The sequence below is a fragment of the Equus asinus genome, chromosome 6, assembly GCF_041296235.1.
Source record: "Equus asinus isolate D_3611 breed Donkey chromosome 6, EquAss-T2T_v2, whole genome shotgun sequence".
NCBI lineage: Eukaryota > Metazoa > Chordata > Mammalia > Perissodactyla > Equidae > Equus > Equus asinus.
This window is the reverse complement of record NC_091795.1, coordinates 48311582-48336855: the sequence shown is the minus strand read 5'-3', so window position 1 is coordinate 48336855 and position 25274 is coordinate 48311582. Positions and strand designations below refer to the sequence as shown.

At 35.6% G+C, this 25274-nt stretch overlaps 1 protein-coding gene across 5 annotated transcripts in view; it reads left to right on the top strand.

The window, feature by feature from the left end:
* AFTPH (aftiphilin) overlaps positions 1 to 25274 on the top strand; it is a 67837-nt gene that overhangs the window by 31875 nt on the left and 10688 nt on the right. For 2 of the 5 annotated variants that reach the window (XM_014836788.3, XM_044772564.2), the window contains 6 exons: positions 10350 to 10501; positions 12916 to 13042; positions 13458 to 13514; positions 16660 to 16776; positions 22248 to 22308; positions 23833 to 23916. In XM_014836788.3, coding sequence (XP_014692274.1) covers positions 10350 to 10501; positions 12916 to 13042; positions 13458 to 13514; positions 16660 to 16776; positions 22248 to 22308; positions 23833 to 23916 — 598 coding nt within the window. Of the gene's footprint in view, positions 1 to 10349; positions 10502 to 12915; positions 13043 to 13457; positions 13515 to 16659; positions 16777 to 22247; positions 22309 to 23264; positions 23305 to 23832; positions 23917 to 25274 lie in introns of all 5 variants that reach the window. The other 3 variants (XM_070512031.1, XM_070512032.1, XR_011503995.1) reach the window with 2 other exon arrangements.

The window sequence follows — 25274 nt, the reverse complement described above, 5'->3', positions numbered from 1 at the left end:
ATAGGCTTTATGGAATCCTACAGAGCTGAGTTTAAATCTTGACTCAGCCTCGCAGAAGCTTTCTGATTTTTGGACAGGTTACTTCTGAACTCAGTTGTCTGTAAAACAGAGGTAAAATCTACTTCAGAGGACTTTTGTAAGGTAAAAATGACAGTAAACTTTAAAATGAACAAAAAAATACTGAAAAATAAGAATTTTGTAGTATGATTCTATTTTGTAAAAATAAAACAGAAACTGTATAGATGTGGCAAGATGGCTTAAGACTTCTTGAGATTTGTTTGGCTCAGTCCTCAGGCTTCTATTTCTGTTGAATGGGTTATATAAAATGAGTAGAAGTTGGAAATAGATGTTGGAAAGGAGAAACTGCTGGAATGCACTGAAGGAGAAGTTTGAAAGGAAGTTGAGGTAGGGAAATAGCTAAGCCCTGCTGAGTAAGTGACTGAGTTGGAAGTGACATTCGTTCTTATCATGCTGTTGTGAAGGAGGCTTGTGGCCTGCAGTTTCTTCCTTTTCCAGAATCTGCTGGAAAAGTACATTAGTCTTCTAGAAGATGATTAGATTTATTAATTTTTTTTCCTGAGGAAGATTAGCCCTGAGGTAACATGTATTGCTACACTTCCTCTTTTTTTTTTTTTTTTTTTTTTTTGCTTGAGGAAGGTTAGCCCTGAGCTAACATCTGTGCCAGTCTTCTTCCCCTTTGTATGTGGGTTGACACCACAACATGGCTGACTAGTGGTCCACTAGTGCAGGTCCACGCCCAAGATCCAAATTGGCTAACCCCAGCCGACGCAGAATGTGCCAAACTTGACCACTATGCCATGGGGCCAGCCCCAAGATTTATTAATATTTTTCTTAAAATATTTCTCCTAGTTGCTACAGTGTTGGAGACAACACAGAAATCCTCACATATTAATAACAGTAATAAACGTTAGGTTTTTTAATGTTAAATTTAAAAATTATTTATTCCTGTTGAATTTTACCTGGATGCAACAATTCTGTCTTGAACAGAGTGCCATTGAGTGGTTTTGTCCAAATCCTGCTTTGACAGAATGTTGTAAGAGTCTTTTAGAATTCAGAGCTCAGTTAATTCAATTAAACAAACATGGGGAACAGTTCTTTGTTTTGTGAAGTCAGACAAATGCTCTAGTTGTCATTTCAGAATTCTTCTACTTTTCACTATTTTTGGTATGTGACATTGTGACGTTTTTAAGGAAGATTAGCCCTGAGCTAACTGCTGCCAATCCTCCTCTTTTTGCTGAGGAAGACTGGCCCTGAGCTAACATCCATGCCCATCTTCCTCTAGTTTATATGTGAGACGCCTGCCACAGCATGGCTTGCCAAGTGGTGCCATGTCTGCACCCAGGATCCAAACCGGTGAAGCCTGGGCCGCCAAAGCAGAACGTGCACACTTAACCACTACGCCACCGGGCTGGCCCCTGGTCCATATTTTTTAGTACTTTCTTTTTTTCAGCCTACCAAAAGGGTATCTTAACATTTGAATAAAGTAAATCTTCCTTGGCTCAAGAGACAATCAATTATTATAGCTTTACAGCAATAATTTGTTACTTAGGTAGGGAAAAGTCAACCAAGAAGAAATCTTTCAAATTTATAAAATGTTCTTAGTCAAACTAATTCTCAGATGTGAGTCCAGCAAACCTCAAAGGTTTCAAGCCTTGATGTAAAAGCCTTGACTATGTAAAAGTACATGACCATTTATTGAGAAGTATTCTTCCCCTTCAGTAAATATTTTTTTCTGAGAACCCAGAGTTCAGTATATTTCATCCTTTTGTTAACATTCTTATAAATTGTAAAGAAAAGCAAGTAGTGGTATCTCTGTTGTACAAATTAGGAAGAGGTCAAAACTCTTCTTCACTTTTTGGGCTAAGATTTAAAACAAAACAAAATGATGACAACAAAAAACAAAATGCTCCTTACTTTTAAAGCATTCCTTTTTTCTAAAAGACCATTATGTATATTTTTTGAACAGTTTTCTTTCTTTTTTTTAACCTGCTAATGTTTCAGAAAAGAACCTTGATTGGAATAGCCAAGATGACTTTTTCTTAGATGTATGGTAAAGGAGATAATGTCATAAGCACTGCATTTAACTCTTAAGCTTTTGTAAAATTTAAAAAATATTACTCTGGACCTTATTTGAGAATTTAGGTAAATGGTAAGTAATCTCTTTATATTAATTGGCTATAGAAAAGGAAGCTACGAGTCATTTTTTCTTATTAGCCGTCTAATTGATACTGCTACTGGGAAAATGTTATTAGATGAAGGTTTGTTTTGAGAGCTTTAAAAATTAGGAGTATCACAAAGAGTAAAAAGAAGAGAATCACTAATACTTTGTCTTATGTTATTTTGAGACTAAGTTATTGGTTTGTTCACCAGAAAGTCAGCATTCTCAAACTGAGTGTAACTAGTCCTATATTTTCACCTTCATTTATTTAATCATCTGCCTAAGATTTGTGCAAGTTTTCCTTTCTGTGGGTGAACACAACTTACGACTGAACACAGAAGTAAGCAACAAAAATAAGTCCTGGGGATGTAATGTACGACATGGCGACTATAGTTAGTAATATTGTTTACTATATTTGAAAGTTGCTAAGAGAATAGGTATTAAAAGTTCTCATCACAGGAAAAAAAATTTGTGACTATGTGTGATGATGGATGTTAACTAGAGTTATGGTGGTGATCATTTTGCATTATATTCATATATTGAATCATTATTGTTGTACACTTAAATATAATGTTATATGTCAAGTATATCTCAATTTTTTTAAAAAAAGAAAGAAATTAAGATTTTGACCTGATAGTTCTTTGCTTATTTGAAGTATTTTGGATAGGAATACCTTTTGTTATTTTCCCTCAGAAAATCTGAAATTCTAGTTTTTAATTCCAAAATAGATAGAAATACTTTATTAAATGTATCCAGTAATTGTGCAAAGGGGGCAAACCATCTTTTTAGAGCATGATGAATATTACAATTGGTCACTCTTCTTATATAGCTTGAAATGGAGGATTGATAAGTATACAGTTATAGATTGTACTTGATATGTTACTTAATATTTCATGGTGACGAGGCATAAGGTATCCTCTTAAATGGAAGGTTAAGTTACCGGTGGATTTTATGTTTCTTCTAAACTTCCACTTAAGAGCAAGACCTAACTAATGCTATCAATATTAAAAACTATTCACATTAGTCAAGTTCTGTTCCTAAGGAAGAAAGGAAAACTAACTAGAAATATCTTGAAGGAATTTTAGGAATTACCTTAAGTACAAGATGCTTTGAAGGAGCTATGCGTTTGAGTGGCATAAGAACCAGAATCTAGGATCCTGGGTGCTGGTCTTACACAGCCTTTTGGGAAACTGAATGAGACTCTCAACACTTAATCTTTTTATACTCCAATGTAGTCATTTATGAAATAGAGGTGTATTAGTCAGGGTTCTCCAGAGAAATAGAACCAGGAGGATGGATTAAGGAGAGAAGATTTATTATAAGGAAGTGGCTCATGCAATTATGGCAGCTGAGAAGTCCCAAGATCTACACTCCACAAGCTGTCTTCAGTTGATTGGATGAGGCCTACCCATATTAGGGAAGACAGTCTGCTTTACTCAGTCTACCAATTCAAACGTTAATCTCATCCAGAAACGCCTTCAAAGGCATGCCCAGAACAATGTTTGACCAAAGGTTGCCTGGGCACCTCATGGCCCAGTCAAGTTGACACATAAAATTACCCATCACAAGAGGGAACACCATATATTCATATATAGCTTTCAGGATTTTTAGAAGAGTTGTAACTTGTTTGTGACTCAGGCATACCAGTTAGGAAGCTCCGTATTAGGTAATATATGAGAAATGAGAAAATTGGGAAAGATTGAAAGATGCTATAAAAGCCACTGTACCTTTGGAGAGTAGTATAGCCAAAGCCACATATGACTTTTGTGAGCCCTTTCCCCATAAAGAGATTTAAAATTCTACTTTATAACTTACTATAAAGATGACAATGTTAATATTAGCTATTAAAACATTTTTGCGAACCCCTAAAATTATTGTGAGCCCTAGGCGCTACACCTACTGCATAAGTTGGCCCGGGGTATAGTATGCTGCTTAAAAGCCAGGCTCCTGAGTTGCACTGCTAGATTCAGACCCAGGTTCAGCACTGACTTGCATTAGCCACTTCTCTGAACCTCAGATTTAGAGAATAGTATTAGTACTTTCTTCAAAACTCTCATTATGAAGATAAAATGAAATTGTGCATGTAAAAGTGCTTAGCTCCGTGCCTTGCACATAATACACGCTCAATAAATATTAGCTGTTACTGAATCACCTCAGAAACAAACTTCTTGGAAAATGGTCTTCAAAGGTATAAGAAATATCGTTACCAAATGAATTTTTTGGTGAATATCAGAAAGTAAAAGGGGGACAAATGAGAATTCGGGTGGGAATACCCCCAATTCTGACTATGTACTCACCTGTCAAATTATTTTGATAGCAGATCTGCTGCTTTGGGCTAGTTTCCCATCTCAGGATAGTTTTGACAGCTAGGATCTCTTCTGAGCACAAGTGCTCTTCTGTGCAAGCAGCAGACCTCCTGCTGTGGCTTTGCAGCACGGACACGAATAGAGGAAAGAAAAAGGGAGTCTGACACTTGCCTTAAAGAGCATTTGACTTTCAACCCTACATGTATCAGAGCCCCCTGTTCTTAAAATGTTTAATGGCCAGATGTGCTGCTGTTTGCTGGACATAGAATTTGATACCTGTATGAATTGAAGGACATGACTGAGCTATATAAACAGGTATTCCCCTACCAGTCACCAGTTTCCTAACCCCAAATTCAAGGGAGAACTGATGACGATTTTTCTGCTTTAACCTTGGAGTTGAAGGTGTTTAAAATTCAAGTAATTGGATATTATTTTATTTAGTTACTATTTTAACCACAGCCAAATATTTAGTATGCTAAGTGCACACTTATTTGTTACCCTCACATTAATTCAGAGTGCAGCACTGACTCTTCAGTAAAAATTTACAATTTGCTTTGTTGAAAACTATGAATTGTAGTGTTAGAAGAAATAATTTGCTTTTTTAAATGTAGTCACCACCTTGGCAGTTAACAGTTGAATCCCTAATATCTAATGAATATCTAATGGCTAGAAATGTTTGAAAAACCATAAAAAGTGGGTAAAAGCATGATTTGATGAAAAGAAAGTGGGCTCTAGAGTCAGACTTTGGATCAAATCCTTACTGTGCACCATCCCAGCGTGAGACTGTGGTTATCTTAATCTCCTTGAGCTTTAGTTTCTCCGTCGGTGATATTGAAACAATTATATTATCATTCAGGGTTTATTTTAGAAGATTCATCAAGTAATACATGTAGAGCCTCAAGCATAGTAACCAGTACATAAGGGCATTCAGCTATCATTTAGACATATTATAATTATATAAATATATCCAACCTATGTACAACAGGGATTTAGATGGCTTACAATAAGATATACGTTTGTAAGTAAAACAAATATGCCCCCTGCAGTCTTAAATAAAAATGAAGTGCTTTTTTTCCCTAATCTAGTGCGCATTTAGTTAACATTCCTGTATCAACTATATGCAGGAACCTATGTACTGGGGAGTCAAGATAAGACATAGTCCCTGCCCTCGAAGCTCCTGTGATTTTTAGAAACTAAACTTAGAACTGCTTTGATAACAACATAATATAGTGATTAAGAGCACAGACTGTGAGGCTATGCTTCCTAGGTTAGGATTCGGCCTCTTTGTGGAATATTCATGTGACTGTGGGCAAGTTAACTTAACCTCTCAATGTTCCATTTTTCTCATCTAGAAAATGGGGATGGGGCTGGGCCCATGACATAGTGGTTAAGTTTGGGGCACTTCACTTTGGCAGCCCAAGTTCACGTGTTCAGGTCTTGGCTGCAGACCTACACCACTCATCAGCCATGCTGTGGCAGCAACCCACATAAAAAGTGGAGGAAGACTGGGACAGATGTTAGCTCAGGGCGCATCTTCCTCAAGCAAACCAAAAAAAAAGAGGAAAGTTGGCAACAGATGTTAGCTCAGGGCTAATCTTCCTCAGCAAAAAAAATAATAAAAGAAAATGGGGATAATAATATTACTGTTACCTCCTTCATCTGGTTCTTATGCAACTTAAATGAGCTCATATTTGTAAAGCATGTAGATTAATGCCTGACACATGGTAAGCACTATGTAAGCGTTCAATAAAAACCATAATGCACCATATCAGGCTTTTGCAGTTTCTGACTGTGTTTCAGACAACATCTTTTGGTCTTTTGCTGAATTTCAGCCCTCACTTCCCTGCACTGGGTTATACTGATATTGTTTACTTTCTGTATGCTGCCTTATCGGCCTAGGAAAACTAGAGTTCAGCCAGTCTGACTTTACCACTAATTCCAAGTAATAAAATAATATCTTTTGGAATTGAACATCTAATACAAGTCCAAATATACTGTAACATGTTAATAAACCTCACTATTCAGTTTATATCTTCTTTTTCTGAGTTAATCAGCTACAAGTAGTTTAAAAACTGAGCGGTGCTCCCATTTAATCAAAACCAGGAGCAGATTTTTTATTATAGCTAGATACACTCCATATAAAAACAAGAGTTCATCTAAGCAAGTTAATATAAATAAAATTTTTTACTCATGCACAGTAGAATAAATCCAAGTTTAAATAATATTTTGCTTTATTGACTCTAGTTTTGATGTGCTATTAATTTTGTTACTGATTTGGTTTAAGGCTGTTGCATATATTAAACTGTCCTGGCTGATAGTGTTGAGGAAAAAATTGTATATATTTTAAAACAGTTAAAATCCTTTAATAATTTCTTAAAAACGAAAAACTCAAAACCTCTACCAATGTCACAGTTTTGATATACCTTTTATATCATGCTCAAATTTTATGCTCGAGAGGAATGATTTTTTTTTTTAATTTAATGTCTGATTATAATCTGTTTTGGAAAATCTGTTTCTTGAAAGAAACCTGTTTGGTCACAAGACAAGCTGTTCTCGCAGTAGGTTGTTGAACTTCTCTTCTGAGCGTTTTTAGTCATATTCTTCTACCTGTTCTACTTACCAAGTTACTTGGACTGTGTTCCATCACATTTTCGAACTTTCAACTTCAGTGCGCTTCTTGGGAAGTAAAGCAGTCTTAAACACACCTAAAGCATGGCTTACACACTTTGTATTTCATAACATGATCAAGATTTAAGTCACAAATAAGTCAACCAAAATCTTCATCGATTTCCAAAGTTCAAAATCCACAAGCAGTGGCAGTAACAGGTTCTATTTATACAGTGGCTCTTAAGGATAGATATTTTTAAATTAGATACTTCTTTTCCAACTCCATAGGAGAATCGGGGAGGATGCAAAATACTTGGATTATTTAATTTCTTGTTGTAATATGGTAGAAATTGGTAGAGTAAGACAAATATTTTCATAATGCTTTATAATGCTAAATAGTGGTAGAGAAACATCCTTAGTGAGATTTGAACCTAGTTTTGACATTTATTTTATTCCCTGGCAGGCTACTGTGTCCATGGGTATCATCTATACACTAACAATAGTAGTGATACAAGCTACCCCTTCTTGAGCAGGCACTGAGTGCCAAGTATATAATCTTCTAATTTGTTATCCACTCTGTGAGGTAGGCCCTGAAATCTCCAGTTTATAACTCCAGAAACTGGGTCTCAGCCTCTTGGGTTCACAGTTCTCTATTGAAGTGTTGTAATTACATCAAGCATTTGCTTACTGGAATGAGCTAGGAGTAAATGAGATTTGGCATTGCTTACTGTCGTGAACAAGATAGTAGTAGGAAACTCTTTTTTTTTTTTTTTTTAAAGATTTTATTTTTTCCTTTTTCTCCCCAAAGCCCCCCCAGTACATAGTTGTGTATTCTTCGTTGTGGGTTCTTCTAGTTGTGGCATGTGGGACGCTGCCTCAGCGTGGTCTGATGAGCAGTGCCATGTCCGCGCCCAGGATTCGAACTAACGAAACACTGGGCCGCCTGCAGCGGAGCGCGCGAACTTAACCACTCGGCCACGGGGCCAGCCCCAGGAAACTCTTTTTAGAGGATGCCCTTTTACCATCAAACTGGTTTTGTGGCTAGTTGGAAATTGATAAACTTTTAAAAGTAAAATGACAGAGGAAACAATTTTAATCAAAATCTTTGTTAATTCTATTAGCTGCTTTCTTGTTGAATTGCTGGAGTTCCTCCTTGTGCTGGGCAGTGCTTTTCAATTAGTGGATTCTGGTTATTTGAATCTCTGTTATTTATTTGTTACTCCACCTCAGGGATCTGCAAACTGTGGCCTACGAGGCAAATCTATCCTGCTGCCTGTTGTAGTAATAAGGTTTCATCAGAACACACCCACACTTATTGTTGATGGATGGCCTGCAAAGCTGAAAATATGTACTATCTGGCCCTGTATAGAGAAAATTGCCGACCTGCTCTACCTCCCTCAAAGGATTTGAAGCAATTGAATGTCATGTCTAATCCTAAAGACATATGGAACTTTCTTTTAAAGTTTCCATGTAATTTATATTCTTTATGAGAAAAGATTGGGGAGGAAGTAAAAAAATTGAGGTGATTAGCTTTAATGCCATGTTCTGTTTCCTCAAGGTTTTTTTTTGCTCAAGAATTTGCTCCCTGGTGTACCAAAGAGTGGGTGGCTCTGTGTAGTATTGGCCAAATGATTCAGTGTGCTTTGGGGTCATTTCTTTTTTCCTTTGACAAATATTTTTTCTGTCCCGTTAAAAGGATAACAAAGAGGATACAAGAAAGATTCTATTTTAATTTGCAGAGAAATAAAATTTGGTCATACGTGAGTTTTTGTTTACATTCCCTGCCCAGGAGGAGCCAACGCTTATCATGTTTCCAATTAGATGGTTATCCGATCCCTTTAAAAGTAGTATCTGTCCATTCCCTCTGTTGAAGCAGGTAAGTGGGATCCCCTTGACACACTCAGGTTTCACAAGCCTTGGGATCTTGAGTCTCCTCTTGACTGTAGGTTTCATAATTCATACTGAGAACCTTTTCCCATATCACACACATGAATATAATGAAAGTGTTAGAGTACCTTTTGCAGAGATAGCAGAAGAGTACCCTGAGACTAATTATGCAGTGTGAAGTTTTTTGCTCTGATACTGCTTCCGAAAGAGAGATTTTAGTTTGGAAAATACTTTGGTGAAAATTTTTCCTTTTGTTTTTCATTTTCCTGTTTGCTGACTATACTAAACAACAGAAATCCAACGTTGTTGTTATTTGGCAGGAAGTACCACCATGCTGTGGCATTTCCTTGTACGCTGGGTGTCATTTCAGTAGTACATTTAATCTTCCAACGAGCTTTAACTTATTAGCACTTTGTATTTGAGGTTTAAGTAGTAAATTAAGTTGAAAATATGTTACTTGTATCTGAAATACAGTTAGGAAAGTAGGGATAAATGTCATTGTAGGTTGCACATGTAGAATAAACCTGGTAGTGTCCAAAAAATGTAAGTTAATCTAAATCTAATGTTTTAATTAATGAAAATACTCCAAAATGCCAGTTATTTTCAGTGAAAATACTCTAGGGAATATGCAAGCTTTGCTTGGAGGAGAGGCAGTGTTCTATTGAAAAATACGTCTACACACGCCATAGAAGAGTAGAGAAATGGAATTTCTAAAAGATAACACATATCATCAAAATGATAAGTGAGCTATTGAATTTTAGCAAAAATTGAGACATTCTTTCCTACTTTGGTTTGTTTTATTAACAGCAGAGATATTTCTAAAAGGCTTTCAAAATTCAGGTATTTATGTCCAAGAAAAAGGTTCTGTATAATGCTTTTTACAAGCTTCCAATCTTGTTCCTAAATCTAGAGTACATGAGTGGTAGTGAGAAACATCCCAGTGTGGTGGAAAGAATATGAATACTGTCTTCTTTTTTGTTTTTGTTTTTGCTTTAGGCAGATTATTCAGACTTGGAGATTGCTTTCTCACTATACAATTGGGTGATAATTTCTTCTTTGTAGAATTGTGTAATGGATTAAATAAGATAATGTTTGTAAAACACCAGGTATGGTGCTTGGCCTATAACTGCCTTTATTTGTCACCATGGATGTATCACCATGATTGTTTAAGGTAATCATTTAGAGCAGCTGCTCTCTGAGTAGTTAGGCTCCTTTCACCTGGTGTTCCCTATACCTGACCGGTATTCCCTCTCTCCCTTACGGTAGTGGACAGGGTACAGGGGTGGGGGTGGGGGGTGTTAATGATAAAACTATGGCATCATTAAAATTAGAGAAATGAAAATAAACCTTTGGGGGGTGTTTTGATGCAGACAGCTTTACTAAACCGCCTGGAGCGAATTTTCGAAGCATGTTTTCCTTCCATATTTGTCGCTGATACTGAAGAGGAAGTGACTTCCCTGAAGCACTTGCTGGAAACAAGCACCTTGCCAATAAAAACAAGAGAGGCCTTAACTGAAAGTGGGTAAGTAGTAGACAGTTTTTAGATAGCATGTGTATTTGTTAGTTTCAACTGTTCTGACTTATAAAGTTAGCTTAAAACATTGATTCTAAAACATTATTGTGTTAAAGTTTAAAAAATTATATTGTGCTACAAGATATGATTTACAAAACTCCCTGCTTCTCCATTATTTTTTCTTTTTGATATTTCTGAATCAATATTCTAATCAGTCAATTTTATATAGTATCTTTTGACTTCCTAGGATGATAGATGAGAATTTAGATCTTACATCTGCTATTCTCCTCCCTTCATCTTCTCAGTGGACTTAGAGCATAGTTTTTGGTTAAATTGTTATTTGATATTTTCATTATTGAATCATGTAGACAGTGTTCACTAAGCCACTATTTCCTTTACAGTAGAGCTTTTTCCTGGACTTAATAATTGCCTCTCTTTTTCATTTAATAATTCTTTCCTTACCCTCCAACAGCCTGTTAATACAGTCTTACTTGTGATCAAACCTATCAGGCTGGACATTCCATTTTTTTCCTGGAGTCCTCCATCTTCCTATTCCAATCTGGAATGGATTCAGTCTAGGTCTCTTAAACACCTGTTGTCTTGGGACTTCCCTTAACTTAGACCCCATTTTGGTGGATCACATCCTCTGATAGCCTCCTGAGAAAAAAAGGTACATGGGACGTAAACTTTTACTTTATTCTACCCTCACATTAAATTTATAATTTAGGATCTTTTGTTGCTGGTGTTCTGAAATTCGCAGTGAAGTATCTTGATGAGTTTTTTTTCATTCATTGGACTGAGCACTAAGTAGAGCCTTCCAATCTGGAGGCTTCTGTTTTCTTCAGTATTGAGCATTCTCTTGTGTTGACCCTGACCATTCCCTCCATAGTCTCCGTTTTCTTTCTGGAGCTCCTATTAATTATTAGATTTTAGGGGCCGACCCTGTGGCGCAGTGGTTAAGTGTGCACGTTCTGCTTTGGCGGCCCAGGCTTCACCGGTTTGGATCCCAGGTGCGGACATGGCAGCGCTTGGCAAGCCATGCTGTGGCAGGCGTCCCACATATATCGTAGAGGAAGATGGGCACAGATGTTAGCTCAGGGCCAGTCTTCCTCAGCAAATAGAGGAGGATTGGCAGCAGTTAGCTCAGGGCTAATCTTCCTCAAAAAAAAAGAAAAGAAAAACAAAAAACAAAATGAAACAAAATTATTAGATTTTAGAGGGTCTAGATTGATTTGCTTAACTTTAATTTCAAAGTGATTCTTATTCCTGGACTCATTTCATTACTGTCCACATGTGGAGACATTTTCTCTCTGCAGATCTCTCCTTTGTCCCTCTTTGTGACCTCAATATTTGTAGTGCAGAATTTTAAGTATCTCTTAATTTCATTAAAGATGGAGATTATTTTTGCTTCTTGATTTTTGTTTTGGTGTGATTTCAGAGAAAAGAAGAGGACAAAAAGCTTTATGTTATACCATCTTAAAACTATTTAGATGTACTTTTTCAAAATATCCTAGTTGTCTAGAGTTTATACTCTTAGACCCAGGAATATCTCTCCAAGAGATTCATTCTAAGGAAACAACACAACTCTACAAAAACACACACCGTAAAATACAGGAAGATATTCTTGCCTTACTAACAACAGAAGCCACAGAGTAAAAACAGCTTATTTAAAACTGTAGGATTGTGGGGGCTGGCCCCGTGGCCGAGTGGTTAAGTTCGCGCGCTCCGCTGCAGGCGGCCCAGTGTTTCGGTGGTTCGAATCCTGGGCGCGGACATGGCACTGCTCATCAGACCACGCTGAGGCAGCGTCCCACATGCCACAACTAGAAGAACCCACAACGAAGAATACACAACTATGTACCGGGGGGCGTTGGGGAGAAAAAGGAAAAAAATAAAATCTTTAAAAAAAAACAAAACTGTAGGATTGTGGCTGAATAAATCATGGTGCATCAGTCTAGTAGAACATTACACAGCCATTGAAAAAGATACATATGAAGATGAGGAAATGCTTAAAATCTGAAAAGACAATACAGAATTACATATATACTGTAATTGCAACTGTGCATTTGTGGATCAAGGCTCAAACAGAATGCCCAAATGTTAAATGGCTGTAGTAAAATGGTGGAAAGCCAAATGATTTCTTTCTTTTAAATATTTTTGTTTTACAATTAAAAAAAAAGAATAACATACAGGCTAAAGTTTTCCTTGATTACTGGCATATTGTTTCAAATGAGTTTAACTTAGTTACTTTTCAAATGACTGTAAGTGTTGGCTACTGATTTCATTCAGATAGTAGTTGTATACTCATGTTAGACACAAGATTAATTGGAATGTATAATATTTCACAATCACATTAAAAGTAGAATTCGTGCTGAAAGCTATTGAGTAACCCATTGTTGGTGGCTTCATCATGAACTTTGCAGGGAACTGCTGGATGTGTGGACCGAGCTACAGGATATCCATGATGCACATGGCTTGAGATATCAGTGGGGCGGCTCCCATAGCAACAAGAAGCTTTTGTGCTCCTTGGGAATAGACACTCGAAACATTGTGAGTTTGTTAGTACCTTGGAAAATCTTTTAATCAACCTATGGGGTAGTTTTAAAACTGTTACACTTCTGTTCAAGCTGGGATAAACTAGTTCCTCAGAAAAATAAATATTAGTTGGTTTAAATGTTCATGTATTTTGGATATGCAAACTTTTAAAACATAAATCTGTCTAAATTTTTGCCTAATCGATATTTCTTATTTTTAGAAAAGTTGTTTTAATGTTTTTCCTTAACTATAAAATGAAAGAACTAAACTAGGAGATCAAAAATATAACCTCATAAGGGCAATTTAACAATTTCTTCAACTTATCATTCACAATATATGTAATAAAGCATTGCAAGCATATTTTGGAAACTGTTTCATTGAATTACAGATCGCTCTCTAAATATGTTCTTTCTCTCTAACATGTGTATAGCTCTTCACGGGCAATAAGAAGCAGCCTGTTATAGTGCCCATGTATGCAGCAGGATTGGTAAGTACAAAAATGTCTCTGCATGTATTTATCTTTCTTGCATTTATTTTGTAAAATCATTTTACATAGCATGACATGGAAGGTATATTTTAAGGGGCATTTAGTGTGAGAACATCAAGGGAATAAATACACTATCCGTTTTGCTCTCATAAATCCCTTCCAGTCCTGATCTGAGGACATTTTTGTCTATTCCATTAATTAGACACTGTATTGTTTTAGAGTAAAAATTGTTTTTGTCTTAGTAATATTCATGCTCATAACTCTTTGTAAAATGCACCACTGGAGGTCGCTCGCTCTCTTTTTTTCTCTGTTTGCTTTTGAAAAGAACCTGAAGTATCTGAAGGCTTAGATATCATTTGTTTTAGTTCAGTTGTGATAAAATTTAAATAATGAAATATTGAGGCTATGGATGTATATAAAATCTTGGAAATACCAAATTATAGTAAGTGAAAATGAGCCAGGACACATAATTGGTCCTTAGTTTTTCCATTAATGTTTTAAATGTGTTGAATTTTGTTTTTTCAGATATGCCAGGTAGTCCAGAATAAGTGAGGAATTTTCGTTCTGTACCTTATCAAGATTCAGTCACATTTTAAACTTTGATGTGTTTGTGTTTTTTGGTGTGTCTTTGAGTTATTGGTGAATAAAAATGTCCTATTAAACTAAAAATATTTTAAAGTTCTTTCACCAATAACTTGAAAATAAGGAAAAAATACTGTGTTTAAGAAAGAAAGAAAAAAATGAGGACAGGGCCATCCCAGTGGCATAGTGGTTAAGCCCACGCGCTCTGCTCTGTGGCCTGGGGTTTGTGGGGTCAGATCCTGGGTGTGGACCTACGCAGTGGTCACCAAGCCATGCTGTGGCGGCATCCCACATACAAAGTAAAGGAAGATTGGCACAGATGTTAGCTCAGCAACAATCTTCCTCAGACAAAAAGAAGGGGAATATTGGCAACAGATGTTAGCTCAAGCCAATCTTCCTCACACACACACACAAAACAACTAAGGGAGTGGGAACCCTTGGTATAGAATTTAAATTATATAACCCTGTATGTGCATGTGAAAATGAATTTGATGTGGAACTTGATCCTTTTTGTAATCTACAAACGTTTTCCATGCATATGCTCTAATTCTTAATGTTGAATTGGAACATTTTGCTTTGTTTTGCTTTTGTAGTTTGTTTTGTGGAATTAGACAAAAACTTTCTCTGTGAGCTTTTTCATCAGTTTCTGCTCCTTTGTAAAAGGTTATCTTGTATTTTCAAAACACCTTGATCATCCTTACACTCTTTTCTAGATATAATCCAGAACATTTCTTTAACTTTTTGGTTATTTGGATGTCTTTTTTTCCTCAAGGAGTAGCTTTCTAAAGATTGTTGGTGGTGTTATTGTCACATTCTGAGTAGGAAGCAGGAATTTAATTTGTAGGAGCTTTCAGCATGTTGGGAACACTAACCTACTTATTCCAGGCCCAGCACATAAACTAGTTGTTTAAGTTGTGTGAGGAGTTAGAGACTAATATCTATGCTGTATTTTCCTTTTTTAATTACAACCTTTATTAGTACTAATTTTACCATTTTTGTGAGCTTTTAATACCAAAGTTGATGTAATAAATGCATCTTTCCTCCTCCATCTTAGTGATGCTTTACATTTAGAAACTTATTTTACATATCTGGTTTCAAATTTTTAATTATACCTGAATTTTTCCCATGGTGATACATATGAGAGGCTCAGTATCTTTTGATCTCATCAGGAGGAATAGGACCTGAAGTGATCATTTAAGTCACTGGTTCTCAGACTTAACATGCATCCGAATTGCATAGAAGACTTGTTAAAACCCAAAATGCTGGGCACCACCCCCAGAATTTCTTAATCAGTGGGTCTGGAGAGTGGCTTGAGAATTTGCACATCTGACAAGTTCCCGGGTGATGCAAAACTACTGATTGGGGACCACTTTGAGAACCACTGGTTTAAATGATAGTTCACTTTAGAAAATTTGGCTAAGACTAGTAATTGCTTGCCAGATGCATTGTCTTCTTTCATAAGGGCACACTAGAAAGCCTATATAATGTATATGGTATGGAGTTAAACCATGAATTTACTTTTGTTTTTCAAGCTGCTGGATTAAAGCTTTTCATATGTACCATTGTTAAGAATCGAATCTGTACATTGCTTTAGTTAGTGTGTGCCCTATTTTAAGGGGGGAGGAGAGATTCTCCTGAAAACTTATTTTTAGAAATTTACAGATTCTAACCTTACTGACTTAGCAACTTTGATTTTGTTTCTCCCAGTAAAGGGAGACTTTTGTTTAGTCTAGTTAATAAATATTCAAGAGCTTATTGAGTATTATTTTTAAATGTGCAAAAGCTTGACTTTTTTCAGGCTATTAACCTGGATTATTACCCATTATTATTAATGTTTGGTAGAGTGTTGGTGCACAATGCTTATTTTTCTTCTTTGTTTCTGCACCCATCCTGATTGTCTTCCTTTCTTATTCAAAAAGTGTGTTAGATTTGTAACACACCTGGTAGAGCATGTAAGATGTTTTCTCCTCTGAAATGGCTGTGCCCCTGCTTTGCCGGTCCAAGGAACTAAGTATGAAGGCCCCCATCCTTTGGCGGGGATAGGGCCAAACACTAAATTCACACTGAAGCACGTGGACATCATCACATCATCTGGTGTGTTTTAGAATCAGCTCTCACTTCTCCAAGCACCGCCATGGTGTAATGTGTACAAAGGGTGTCTTTTCCTGCAGCTTCAGTGTCTGAAACATCATAAAAGTGTTGGATTCTAAGGGCCTGGATGTAATATACTGTTGTGTTTGCCTCTTCCTCACCCACGCCATCCCAAATTGTGCGTAATCTTTTGTGTGACAGTGATAACCAGGCACTTTAAAACAAATCTGATTTAAAATACAAGGTCATTCTTCAGAAAGTTTGGGTTCCAAAGGTGTTATTGTGAAACATTTCCCATTATAGTGCTATAAGATTTTCTCTAAACAAAATTTAAGAATAGTTCCTTTTTGTCTTTAGTACTTTCGAAATGACCCATTTTTTCCTTTCTGCTTTCTGGTAGGTTAACTTTCTTGCAAAGTTTATGAGTTGATTCCCCCCTACATACAATTAATGGCTAACATGCCTGTTTCAGGGTATGTTGGAGCCCACCAAGGAACCATTGAAACCACTATCTGCTGCAGAAAAAATTGCTTCCATTGGTCAGACAACCACCATGTCACCAGAAGTGAATACATCTGACCAATTCCAGGTAAAAGAATCTGTCTGTGTATAGATATGTTTATGCATGTATATATACATGTGTCTACACACACTGTTGTCTCCCTTAATATATAAAACTTCTGGTGTTTAAAATATTTTTAAAATTTGATTTCATGATGGACATGATTTTGATTACTTAACATCCTTTGGAATACAAAGAACAAATTATCTTTAATTTTCAAAAAAAGAAAGGCACAATTTGAGAACTGGCTGGTTATGGGTAAGTCCTTTATACCTATACAGGTATTAGGCTCTTTACCTATACAATGACGACTTTGAAGCAAGCATCTCTAAAAGTATGATCATAATTACTGACACAAATCTGGTAAGTGCTAGATTTTCAAAAAAATGGGAAACAAAGTAATAAAATGTAGGTGTGTTTATTACATCAAAAACTGCTGTTTGGAGAGTTTGAATAAAACTCTTATTTAAATGGCAAATGATATGGCATTTAACAAAATATCCTATGGATTAGGAAAAAAGAAAGCTCTCTTACCTTTCTTATCATTTACCTCCTTGGCACATTTAAGCACAAATTTCATTTCAGTCTAATATATTTACTATCAAAGCCTTCCCTCTCACTTCCCACATCAAATAAGAAACTGACTCAGTGCTAGTTAAACATTGTTTTTCTGAAGATTAATATTTTTAAGTGAATATTACCATTCCTAAAACAGGTTCTTGCTGTGTTTGTCATTTAAGTATCATTGTCAGTTATTTCTAACACAAAAACATATATTTAGACAACCTTTCACAAAATGTGTGTTCCATTGGACACTAATCCCCAGAGACACTCCACTAAAGAAGGGTTCTAGGGTGAACTGAGTTTGGGAATACTTCATATCATCCCCTACAACCACCCTTGGAGATTCACAACACACACATTAAGGACTCTGAAGAATCCTGCGGTGAATAACTCTCTTTAATTTTAATTCATTTCTCAAATTTACTTGACCACAGGACCCTTTTCTCCAGGGACCAAGGGAGAAGAGTCATAATCCTTTTGGAACTAGTGTTTTGAAAAACATACTTTAGAAAATAATGATGTAAAGCAAGGTTCTACCCTTTCAGCTGTGTTTCAGGAAACATCTAATATTACTGCTGTGTACCACTTGGTTTACTCTTGGGCATAGCTTAAACATCCCTTTGAAGCCAGTTTATTACTAGCACTGAATTAGTGGGCAAAGGGGCCTCATGCATAAAATGGCTGGCCTTATTGATGGTTGGGCAACAGGCAAGGTGGCTTGGGCAAAATGTCTCAGTAGGTAGAATCCGTTCTTAGTTATCTTCCTTTCATTGCCCTTATATTGTCCTCTGGCTCTCAGCTGCTCTTGCAAGCCTGCCCTGTCTATTCAGATTCCAAAAGTAGTTCTCCCAGAGCACATTACCACTTCTGCCTCAGTCATCATTCTTACTCCTACAGCGGTAGGTATTAGGAAAGTAATTTGAGTAACTACCTGGGACGTTTACTGAAAATGGAGCTCTTCTTATTTGAGGTCACTTGTTGCTAGTTTTGCTTGCCTCCTTCCCCTCTTCTCCTCCATGCAATCACTTCCATGTGTTAGAGCCCAGAAGCTAAGGTATTGCTTATTTTATCAGAGTTAGCTCTCACCTGTCGTTTTTGCCCCAGCTGATTTGATCGATCTTATATATTTCATTCTAGTCGCACCTCATACTTACCATCTTTCTTATATAATTAATTATAAACTTGACCAAAAGTAGTCTAGATGACCTAATAAAAAACATGTGTTAATTTAATGCAAAACTTTTAATGGAAATTAATGTGTGTTAATTTAATGGAGGTTAGTCACAGCTCCATGATATGCATTCGTCTACTGCCATCTCTGTGCATATATGTACACTCCTATATACTTGTGATCAAGGGACTACTGTCTCCTTATTTATAGGCAAATATAGAAATTTTCTGCAACATTTAAGCATATCTAACTTTTTTGCTAGAAGATGGAACTTGGAGGGAACTTAGATATAAAAAACTTTTTGAATACATTCTTTTATTCTGTTTAGTGCACACATTTATTTTTTTTAAAAATACACATATTAAAAAATAAATTAATTAAAAATACACATATAAATATTGAATTAACAAGTTTATTTTGTACTTTTTTTGTGGTAGTTTGTGATCCTCATTAGCTTTAGTTTTTAGGCTTTTGGGGGTACCAATGAAAATAATATTTCCCAATGGAGGTTGTTTTTCAAAATTATTTCTGAATTGACTTGAACACATGCAGGTCTTCATTCTAACATACCCACTACACATGCACTGAAACTGAAGATTTCAGTATGCATATCAGAATTTTGTGCTGAGAATGGAGCCTGACCTCCATCACTAAATGGTGTGATCTTTGCTTGTTTCCATACTTCTGATTCAGGTTAAAATATTTAAAAACCATCTAATACACATTGTAAGATTCTCTTTATATAAAGTGATATTTTTTACCACTATTCTTTGGCAAACAATATATCTATTATTTTTACTTGACTTTTGGGCCATGCGGTTATACTATGACGTCTTCCCACTAGTTATAATTTTCAGATTAGACAGCCATAGTCAACTTTGCTAGACAATCAGCTTTGCTAGAAGTTTAGAAAAATTTGTCAAGACAGACCTATTCAATACCTGATTTTTTCCCCCAAAAAACATATACCAAACATTCCTTTTATGTTCTTTGTATTTGGCATCACTAAACAGTGACTTTCAAACTTAGCATAATTATATAATTCTAATTATGACTGCATAATTTTTTATCTGTCTATTTTATCTCAATTTTGGTACCCACTGGATTTTTTTTTTCTTCCAAATTAGTTTGTTGTCATTAATCTTGTAACCATTGCATCTCTTGTTTAGGAATTTGATAACTATTAACAACTGTTAATGGTGTTTTTTCTAAGATACATTTACCTAAAAAGGCTGCTTATAGGTAAAAAACAATAGTGATACTTTTTTTGTTGTTGTTAATCTTTATCCACTGAATTTCAAAGTCACACCATTCATGGTGCCATTACTGATTCCCCTCTTAGTAAGATCAATACTTTAATTTTACTTTATTCGCTGCTGAGTAGAGTCAACTCTCTGTCCAGCAGTTATCCAACTAGTCACCACTAGTAAACGTCCCCTCTTACGCTACTTGATGTGGCTATTTCAGTTGTGAATCAGAATTAGAGTTTGAAGAAAGAAAAAATAGTTATCTAGTCCTGTGCTCTCCTTTTACAATAAGAAAACATATTTGGAAAAGCTAAGTAGATTTACCCAAAATCACTCATCAATGGTACAGCTAGGACTAGAACCCCAGTCTCATCTCCATGTTTTTGCTCTTTTTATTATGACCTTGTTTCCTCACAGTAATCATTCACACCACGTTACTCTAAGTTGTTTTAAAACGCTTCATTCCACTGCCTGCTCTTTGAGTTGCCTTACTCATCAATGCCATTAGTTAGCCTGTAATTGCTTAGATATCCTGTTTTTCATCTGTCTCATTTCCACTAAATGTTGATTCATGTTTTAGCACCTCATTATAATATTGGCTGTGTCTTCAAAATGCCATCCACCTGTATGAGAAGCTAAAATTCCAGCAAATCACTGAAATATTTCTAAGCATCCAGCCACTTGATATCATTTAGATAAAACATATTAACGAAAGAGCTTTGCTCCATTTACCCAGAAATTTTGTTATGGCATGAACCTGGGTTTTGTCCATCCAGTCAGTGCTGAATATGACTAAAGCTGTTATTGATCTAGAATAATATAAGTTGAATCTGTTGGAATGCCTAGAGCTTTTTGTTTGTTTGATCTTTTCTAAGTGTTGTTAACTAGTTTTGCAGGTAGGTTATAAAATAGAAATTCACCAGCATTTTTTTTTATTTTATTTGAAATAATTATAGATTCACAGGAAGTTGCAAAGAAGTACAGAAGAGGTGCTTTGTACCCTTCACCAGTCTTCCCCATGATTACATCTTACGTAATTATAGTATAGTATCAAAATCAGGAATATGGCATTTGTACAACATGTGTGAATAGTTATATGTCCTTCTTCACTTGGATAGATTCATGTAACCACCACCACAATCAAGATACAGAACTCCTCCATCACCACAAAGAGCACCCTTAACTGTACCCCCGCATTCCCACCCCCCACAGCTGTCCCTAACCCCTGGCAAGCATTAATGTTAGCATTTTGCTTTGTTTATACCTTCCCCCCTCAACCTCCAGGCCTGACCTGAATTTGGGGAGACTAAATGCTTCTAGTAACATTCCTATCATTGGTATCCCAATTAGCAAGGCAATTATATTATGATATCATGGGATTAGATTTTCCTAAATAACTGATTCATGCTCCTTCCCTACAAGGAACAATGTCTTTATCTACACAAAAAAAAAGAGGTATAACGTTTTAATAGTACCTACCTTACAGTAAAGCATAGTGGTGTAAGCAATAAAAAAAAAAAAGACATGTTGATATTAAGAGTCTAATAAAATACCGGTTACTTAATAAGTGTTGTCAACACCACTCCCAAAATAAAAAAGAAAGAAAAGCGAAAAACCCAATTTTTTCTCATCAAGAATATTCTTTAAATAAAGCAATGCTTCTTTTCAAAATGTTTTGTACTACCTTCCATCTTATGTATATACCATTTGTTCATTTTATCTTTCTGTTTGGCAATTAACAAACTTTAAAAACCTAGAATATTCAAATGAGTTCTGAGTATACTTTTTAGTATATTATCTTAAAAACTAAATTCTGATACTGATTATAAGTAATTTCTAAATTAGAGAAGTTGATAAAAAAAAATTTTTAATTTGTAAATGTAGTTCCCATTTACTGGCCCATAATTTCCCTTATAATTTGGAAAATTGTAAAGAACCAGAGACCTTGGACTTTGAACCTTCTCATTTTATATATAAAGAGACCAACTAAGTTAACTGTACACTGTCATACAACTAGTTACCTGGTAGTTACTTGGCCTTGAATAACCCACATCTCCTCACCTTCAGTGTGCTACCTTCTCTACTGCATTACACTGTCTATTAAAAAACTTTAAGTGGCTAGTCATTTAAAGTAAAGTAGATCATTCTTTAGTGAAAAGTCAGTGATGTTTTTTTAATATTTTTATTTTAATCAAGGCAATAGTTTAAGTTATGATTTGAGAATAGACTGAAATATTGACAGAATCATTCCGTAAACTTCTGTTTGAAATGTAAAGATAAGTCCATTTCTCAGATACAACTATTTTATTGTCAACAAGCTGTACTGTTTGTAAATTTTGCAATTTCAGTTTGTGTTAATATTTGCGGGTAACCTTCTGAAATTGTAAATTATCCCAATTTTGTCTTTAGGTATTTTATTGCCTAATGATCTTGCTATAATAGCTTTTTTTTAAGGATTCTTTACGTTGCTGCAACCTGTACTGATTAATTTTGATTTTTTTGGTTTTCAACTCTAGGAGTCTCTACCACCCGTCCAGTTTGACTGGAGTAGCAGTGGCCTTACTAACCCTTTAGATGGTACGTCTCTCCGTAGAGCCTCTAGCACCAGAGCTAGAGTTAAGAAAGCTACAAAGTTCAGACAAACTTCTCTCTGCTGATTTCCTTTTTTGTTTGAACATAACTTCTTATTCTTATCTTTGGAAATTCAGGCTTTCTTTCTGAAAAGTAATTGCTCAAGAAACCAGCCTTTACTATTATTAATAGTATTAATGTCCAAATATAGGTAGTAGTAGCTAGGTAAAATTTTAGTTTCTTTATCTTGTCATAAACAGGCTTCTTTGTTTTTTACAAGTATCTAGGTAGTTTAAATGATATTTTAGGTAGGATCAATTTACTTGAAATTTGTTTCTTTAGTTTTAATTTATGGAATTTTCTTGGATGCAAAGTCTTGTGGCTAGAGGCTGCTTGAAAGCACAAAACACAATTATTTAACCAAAAACAATGTGCAAATAGGTCCATATTTGACTCAACGTAGTTTTCAGATTTAATAATATTTTATAGAGCACTTATATATAAATGGAAAATGAATGATTTTCATGATCTTTTTCTAAAACTTATATCAAAATACTAGTAGGTAGTTCCAGAAATAATTGGTTTCACTCATGGCTTTAAGAGAGAATACTGAAAAAGGAGTAACTTATTCCAGTAATATGGGGTCTTTAACATAAAGAACACAAATGCTAGTTTTCCACAGTGTTGACACCGCAAGTTTTAAGTGGACCCTAACAGACTCTTACTCCTTATCCTTCATCAGCTGTTTGAGCCATTGTCTAAAACACTTGTCATTCTGTCAGCTTTGCCTTAGAGTGGGGGTCCTAGGATATCTGGAAAGCATCCAATTGAATAACAGTGCTGAAGGAAAGCCTGGATGCACCTTTTGCTGTTGTCTGGTGTCTTATTCAGTCAAATCATCGTGCTTTTTATTAACAAACAACTTCTTTAAAAATGTATACTATTTCTGATTACTGTTTCAGAGTTAAAGGGGAACAGTACAGCTTGAGGTTGCACATCAGGGTAGGGCAGTTATGACCTTCCTTATTATGTTATTTTATTTTCAATTAAGTGAATGTATTGGTGCGTGTCCTGAAACTGACAACTTTGTCACTTCTAAAACATCATTAATTAGAAACCAACATTACTAACATGAAATATTGATTTGGGCATGTACAGTGATTTAATGTTGGGTTGAGATTAAAGTATTGTTTCCCTTTAACGGGTACACTTTCCCCTTGGTCTTTCTGGTATGGCTTCAAGTTTTATTGAAAGAACTGAACTCCTAACTAAAACCTTACTAAGTGTTAAATTATTTATATTGTACATGAGAAGATGTACATTGAATTAAATTGTTACTTTAGAAATGTCCTTAGTAATGAAAAACTAATACTGTACACATTGTTTTAATGTTGATTTTAAAATGTGTAATGATTACTAATTATAACCTGCATGTTCAAGTGTGTGTCTTACCCCTTTTTACACATAACCCCTCCTCCCTTGGCTTACCTTCTGTGTGGCTGCCTACCAACACGGTCACTGAATTTCAAGCTAGTGGAGGTTCCACTCTTCTGAACCTTGATTTCTTTGGGCCCGTGGATGACAGTAGCTCTAGCAGCAGCACCACAATCCCAGGTCAGCAGAGTGTTAAAACCACAATTCTAGTTTATTTACTAAAAGCATGACCACATCAATTGACTTTCCTATAAACAAGGAAACAACTATATTGTATTCTCTATAATGTCTTTCCAATAATTTTATTTCATCTATCGTTATTTTCTCGTTATCTATAACAAATGACTTCAGTGAAATATATTTTAAGGAAATCTTACTCGGAGTGTACTATTCAGAGCTAAAAGTAGTTTCTAGGAGTAAAACAGCTCTAATGTTCTTACATAGTTAAAGGCAGAGTTGGTTTTTTTTCCTGTAAGTGGAAATTGTGATATTTTATATGCTTATTTTTAAAAGCATATTCTATAAAGCCATTTGAAAAATACAAGTTTAGAGATATAAGAATATTTTAGTACATAAAGGTGACTTTACATTGTAGTGCCTGTGATAATAGAACCTTTACAAATTCTAGCATTCAATTTGTTGTTTATTAGTGCTGCTAAAGGTATAATGAGGTTCCAAAATGTTGGAGTCTAGCACTTAGTTATATAGTCCCACGTAGAACTATTACTGTTTTTATGTCACTCTTAAATAGAAAGTATACTGTTAGTTTTCCACGGCAAAAAAAAAAAAAAAATGTTACAAAAGTTAATAGTAGAAAATAATTGCTATGAGATACTAAAAGCTAGAAATTAAAACTTACTGGAGTGCCTGTTAATTTTCAGCCCTGCAAAAGTTCAGTTCATTGACCAAAGCACTAATGTACTTTGTCATTTTCTAATTGAATAAAAGATTAAAATATAATGACATTTTTATGTTTACATTTTATTTAATATGATTTTAATGAGTCCCTGTCATCCCAACTTGTGACCTGGTAATCATGCCCATTGATTACCAGACAGCTGTTGGGGTGCTATATAGATGCTGATGCCCAGAATGCACAGTGAGAATCCCTCTCTGTCCCTATTAGTGGCCAGTTACACAGCCAGCCTGGTCCCTGAGAATTTGCTGGTTTTGTTCTATTCCACTACCCTGCCACCCATTCCCAGCAGTTTGGGAGCCAAGGTGGGAAATGGGAAAGACAGAGTCAGCTAAGGGTAAGCCTGGGACCCAGGATGCCCTTCTCCAAAATTTGGTTCTGGAAATCTGATCCTGCTATTAGGAAGTTCCAAGGTCATTTGATAGAATGACTGAATTCCTCAAGTCTAAGCCCCTGTTTGTCATTTTCATTGTTTGCAAGATTTTGCAAGCATACGAAAAGCCAATCTGTGTCTGGTTTGACTTCAAAATGATATTTTGCTATTACTTAAATTATTTCCAAATACATTTGAGCTATGGAATGACCTGGGTGAGCTGATTACTTGGTTTAAATACTTAATGGG